At 39.0% G+C, this 6,494-nt stretch overlaps 1 protein-coding gene across 1 annotated transcript in view; it reads right to left on the bottom strand.

Annotated features, from left to right (window-relative positions):
* The window catches only part of gas2b (growth arrest-specific 2b), a 16,265-nt gene that overhangs the window by 1,058 nt on the left and 8,713 nt on the right, over positions 1–6,494 (bottom strand). Inside the window, 1 exon segment of the mRNA XM_035652030.1 lies at positions 749–807. Coding sequence (XP_035507923.1) covers positions 749–807 — 59 coding nt within the window.

Genomic DNA, 6,494 nt, shown 5'->3' on the forward strand with positions numbered 1-6,494 from the left:
AAAAAAAAAATCAATGGTACAAGCACAGACACACGCGCACAGGCAGGCGACACAGACGGCGATAGAGGAAAGCCCAGACGTGGTCCGTCTCAGCTGTCAATCTGCAGATTAAAATGTTGAGGTTGACAGGGGTCAAGTCTGACATCCTGAATAAACCACTCTCCTGCCAGACATGGAGGGAATGTAATTCTGACTGATCTTCATTCTCAAAAAATCCATCTTCATCCAAAGTTGATTTTTTTTTTGTCAGTATTTACTCTCATTTTTCTGTCTTTTTTATACAAGCTAGAACTTTATACAAGCTTTTATAGGATGTTTTTCTGTTGTTTTTTTTTATTAATCCTGTGTGACTTGATTGCTGGTTATCTGACTTTATATGTGCTGTGTCTTGCAAAGTTACAACATTAACTCACATATGTCTTTTAAATGCACATTTATACATCCAAACTATTCTAAAGCAGGGACATGTTGTCATTAGCATACCAAACTAATCGTTCAATGAAAAACAGAGTCAGCATCTTTCTGTACTGTAATATTCAACACAAGCCGTCTTTGTCAGGCAGACTCCTTTATTTCTTCTCTTCCCCAAAGGGGGGGGAGGGGGTACGTCTGCTACGTCTGCAGCCCATAAACCACCGGCTGGATTCCCCTGTGTCCTCCCTGGCAGCTACATTGATTCTCTCTCTCTCCATTCCTGCTGAAAGATGCATGAGTGTACTCAGGGAAGAGGAGTCATTTAAACACCCACCAGTAGGAGGCAGGCTTTAGCCACATCTGCTGCTTTTGATGCTGTTTTTGAGTACAGTCCTTGTAAAAATTTACAGTTAAGAGAAAAAAAACTAAGCAACACTACAATATACGAGCTGATGGAGGCACATGTGTGTCTGTGTTGAAAAAAAAAGATCTTTGAGACTAAATACGACTCCCTGATTAAAGGCATAACTTAGGCTGCTTACACCAAACTAAGATGGTCAAAATGGGAAACATTATTCCTGCTTAGCATCAACATGTTAGCATCATCACTGCCTCCATTAGCATTTTGCTCAGAGCACCACTGTACAGCCTCACAGATCTTAGTTTTGTTTATTAACATCACACTTTACAAATGTTTCACTCTGACGATTCAAATAACATGAGCTTCCTCTATGTTCAACTTACTTATAAACTGATGACATTTGGGAGTGATCTTTTTTACCTCTGTATGGTCAAAGGTCAGGGTCACCTAGAGAACAAAGACCCTGGAGCTTCTATGGAGTCAATGTCTCAAGGAAACTTGAGAAAGGAGAATGCTGAAAGGGCTGTCTGCCAAAATGCTAAGCTCAAGACAACAATAACATCATCCTCACTTTGGTCCTGATTTTAATAAGGTAAAACTAGTGTTCAAAACAAGATGGTTTGTGTCTTATGTAGATAGCATGATAAGCAAAGAATTAATGTGGCATGATATTGTGTGGTGTTTGAATGTCTTTTCCTTCCATTGACACAGTCAGACAGTGTCCCTGCTACAAAGCTGAAGGAGAGCCTAATTGGGCACAGAGAAGAAAGAAAAGCCTTCCTCTTTTTTAACACCAAAGAATGGCAGAGCACTCCAGGGCCAGCATGATTGAATAGCCTCCAGAGGGAATAGAGAGGAGGGAGAGAGAGGAGGGGGGGGGTAGAAAGTTTACATGTGAGGAGGGGCGGTCATGCTCAGCCGCTCATTAACAAGCTGTCTGATTAAACCCCTCACTAATGACTGTGTCTCGGTAATCAATAGTATCTGCTCTTTAAAAAGGTCTGTACACATTAAATGGCACGTTCTCCTAGGAGCTGCACAGGGGTTATCATGGTATATGGTAATTGAGGATTATGGTGCGTTTCCCTGCACACATGTAGGCAGCTGTGAGCTTCAAGGTAATGGATGGAGTCAGGGTTGATGGGCTGCAGCACCCTATTCACACAGCTGAGGTGTGTTTGCTTGTCGGCGCCAAGGAGAAAAGGAAAGGAAGCAGTGCAAGTAGCGTCTACAAACTAGCAATTATAGGTTGAAACTGACAGATGGACACGGAGTTATGGTGAAACGTTGTATCTGCAAAGCTGTATAGAGAAGGTGAGCACAAAAAACAGTCGAGATATAGAAAAACAGATCCTTCCGATATTTAAATACCTTTACCTTACATTTAATTTTCTTAACAGAAACACATTCTGCTGACCTGGCCATAAACTAATAGCATGCTTTGGTTATCACATCTTTATAGCCTCTCTTTGAAGTGCTGTTCAAACACATCCTCTCGTGTTATTGACAGGTCTGCTGTGGAGAAACAGGTGTTCTCTGTGACTTGAAAGGTAGCATTATTTTCTAAATGGGCAGTAAAAATATGTTGTCTGTCAACCAGTCAAAATGTAGCTGTAACTCTGTTTTAAACAAACTGTCGCTGGCAGCATTGATTACCAGTTTTCAGAGTGTTGGGTCAATACAATTACCAGAGCCTTAATGGGTTTCAACTAGTGAGCAATTAGCCACCAAAGCTGTGATACACCTCTGTGTTTAATGTAGAAGATAACGCTGCAAGATCAGATCCTGTCAGTCTGTTTGAAGAACGATTTCAGGAAACCATTTTAGCTCTAATCCTTAAGATATTCCCAATGATATGGTATTGGAAAATTGATTTTAAATGTACAGCATGTACACTTCATGGATTCATGAATAATGCATTCCTTAGACAATATAATTCAGACAGTGTGCACTGAACATACACTGAAGCTGTTGTTCTCTTTGTATGGATTCATGGCTGTATAGAGATAGAGATAGTGAAGTGAAACGTTCATCTTATATTCAAAACCCTCTCCACATATGTGGACTTGAACTCCCCAGTGGGCTGCCATTTGAACTGCACACCACGGTCATATCTTTCTCAAAATCATCCTGAAAGAGACGTGTTTGTTTTTCCTTCGGGTTTGAACTCTTTGCTGAAGGTCTATGTGCTGAATAAAATCATTGTCAGCCTAGTCTTATCCTGACCATTGGTTGCCAAGCAACCCTGCCTCCCAGAAGGCCATTCCTCGAGCCTTTGTACAGACGCATATGGATGGTGCACGACTCCAGGAGGCTGAAAGGCACCTACGTCTCCATCCCAAATGATTGCAAATCGGTCGTTCTGACACGCTGCACTTGTTGCTGACTCAGCTGTTGATTAATAACCTGAAAGCCTTCACACCTCACATCTTATTATGTGCTGTAGCATTTATGACTCATCTTTATTGGGTGAGCCATTAAATTTGGCTCATAATTTACACTTTATGGTATCAAAGTATCAAGTTGTAATTCCACCGATCAGCTTTACTTTATAAAACCCACATATGAGAAATATTATCATCATACTAGTGGAGGAAAAATACATTTATACACTCATTTATTTTGCCTGACATGTTTTGTTGTGAGACATCGTTGCTGCCTGGATTATGTTCAGGGTATATTTATTATTTACATGGATTTACATATATTTTGCACACAGGGTGGATGGTGGACATACAAAATGCAGGACTTTGACACAGGAGAATGTGGTTCACATCCTGAGTCTTGTGTGTGGTTAGGTTTAGACAACAGAAGGATTTTGTTTAGTGAAGGATTGTGTTTTTTTTTTCTTTTTGTAAATTTCAATGAAAAAAACACTTCCTGTCTTATGCTTCAAGTCTGGACTTGACGAAGACCACCATATTTCCCTAAGCCTTATTTTAAGGTAATGAAAACACAACAATTCCTACATTCAGATGATTATACACTAATGAAAACCTATGGATATTATATTTTACACACTGGACCTTTAAATATGTTGTCAGTGAACATTTTGCAGATACACCCAGAATTGAGATTTTGTGACTTGGGAGTTATGTTCATTAACCTTTCCTTATTATGTTGATAAAAATGTAATCTGGGCAGCATTAATTGCCTGTCAAAACATTGCTGTTGCAAATTAGTAGCATATAAACATACTTTTTATGCAAGGGCATCAGTTACACAGAATATAAAAGGTTACACTTTTTTAACAACATTATTTTCAGGGGCTCAAAGGAACATTTTATCTGTGTTTATTTGCCATTTTGATACCCTTTTATATCTAAATGTCTGCAGTTTTTCTCCTGTAATTTAATGCACGAGGACTGCAAATGCAGTGATGCAGTGATCACAACTAAAAATGCATTCACTTTACTGGACTGTTAATATGCAGCGTCACCAAAGCATAAATATATTCTGTTTAGTCAGATATTGCACTATTTGTGTATACGTAGAATTATGTCTTTGTCTTCTCTTCAGTCATCGTTCACAGTTCACATCCCTCTGTCTCTCATCCCTCTATCTCATTAGTGTAATAACCAATTAACTCCGGCTCTTGGTTGCTTACATTTTTTTATTTATTTCCTCATTAATTCATTTCCTGTTGAAAGCGCACTCCACTGTGATTGGCAGCTCACGCTAATTGCAACTCAGACTGTGCGTGCAAGATACAGTCACAAACACACACATTCAAACTCATGAGCACACACGCACACTCAACAATTGCGTGCATGCAAGGTCATACATATTTTTGTGTACACACTTGTACGCAAACTGAACACACATTGAGTAAAGCTTGCTAGCTGTGCACACACATTAAGGGGAAAAAAAACATCTACTATAGCACACAAATACACACAGAGAGGGATCAGTGTGATAGTTTTAATTAGATTTGGCCTCCAACTCAGAGCGGGAAAGAAGGCAGATTACTGCTGCCCTCTTTAATGGCCTTCCAACACTTTATCTGAGATTATAGTGGAGGAAGATGGCTTCAGGGTCACTAGTGCTATTGAGGAAAGGAGATGTGTGAAATGGGGCTTTTTAAATACCTAAAATACCAAAATACCAAAGAGAAAATATATAATATATATATAAAGAGAATATCAAAACTTTTGGTACAAATGGAGCAGTGTTAATTTTGCGTCCTTTCATGTGATATTTTGTGACAAAATGGCTAATCACATATGAAAATGTGTTTCTATATTTGACATATATTTACAGAAGTATCCTCATTATTAAAAGCCAACTAACTGTTTTTGTTGTCCATACCCGCTAGTCAGTAGATTTTAACACTTTGGACACTTTTGGACAACAGCCGTCCTGGAGCCGTATGAGCTGTATGAATAAACAGCTTCCTAATCAGCTAAACAAACTTTTCTGTTTACATGACTGATTACTGGATGATTACAGCCACGATTCAGTGTCACGACTGGTTTTCAAGAGATTGGACAGAATCCATGACACACACACACACGCGCAAATCAAACACGCATGCAAACACTCACAAAGTGAAACACACAGCCTCAGACAGAACATGTCAGAGCCTTCTCCTCGTAATATCCGGACTGATCCCCGTGAGTACACACAGCTCATGGTTTATTCTTACCCTCGCTGATCCATAATTCATCCCCTAATAGCATTTTACAAGCATAATTGAGTGAGCTGTGTTGAACCTTTCAGCCTATAGATATGGACTAAGATGAAATACCACTTTTAATATACCACCAGTGTGCATTGTTTTAGCTCCTTAGCTACAAATTATGTATACATTACATTTTTGCCAGCCATTTTCAAGGTCACACTATAGAGTTTTATATTTCTTATGCATTTTTTTGTACTGCACCATTTATTTTCTCACAACAATAATGTAATTTGGCCAAAAAAATACAGTCTTGATGTTGATTGTGATGGAAAAACACTGATTGTGAACTTTTTAGATTCGATTTTACTGTTTTACCCAGAAAAATTAAATGAAAAAGGATTTATGCACCAGCATAATATATCTGTCTCCATCTAATGTAGTGGAAGTTTTGTTGGTGGCAAGAAATTTGTAGGTGAGTATGAGTTTAGTAGGTGTAGGTGGTTTTGCTGAGGAAGTTCGGATTTATGATACTCTCAGTATGTCTAAAATCCTAGCCATGGTAATTTGCAGAGTGATTAGCTGTGATTAGGAATGCAATGATCCCACACACTGGATTAGTATTGGCCATGATGTAACCAATCCACTTTTCTTTGTCAATGTAGTTTTACGATTCTCTGTCTCCAATATAAGTTACATTCACTGAGTCATGTCGGGCTGCCAACTAATCTTTTAGTGCCACAGCAATTCCTGGCCTCTAAACTACTGGTATGGTCCTTTTAATATAACGCTGATGTCTGACTAAACACTAAATGTATCCAAATCTGTCTATCTTAAACCAACTAAACAAATGGCCAGCCTTTCCTCTCTACTTTACTTTCATCTCATTTCCCTCCCAACCATACCTAAAAAGGACCAACCCGTAAACTAATCTCCCTTCCTCCATAATAAAGCCTTTTTGCCACCTGCCTCCATCACAGTAATTATTTTGCTGTGTATTTATTACCGTACATATGGATGTGCATGTGTGTGGTTGGATATTAGTGCATGCTGTGTCCCTATATGAGCAAAGATGTGTGAGGGGAGGTGTGTGTGTGTGTG

Source organism: Morone saxatilis, unplaced genomic scaffold, assembly GCF_004916995.1.
Source record: "Morone saxatilis isolate NCDOM2014 unplaced genomic scaffold, NCSU_SB_2.0 Contig11, whole genome shotgun sequence".
NCBI classification, from domain to species: Eukaryota; Metazoa; Chordata; class Actinopteri; family Moronidae; genus Morone; species Morone saxatilis.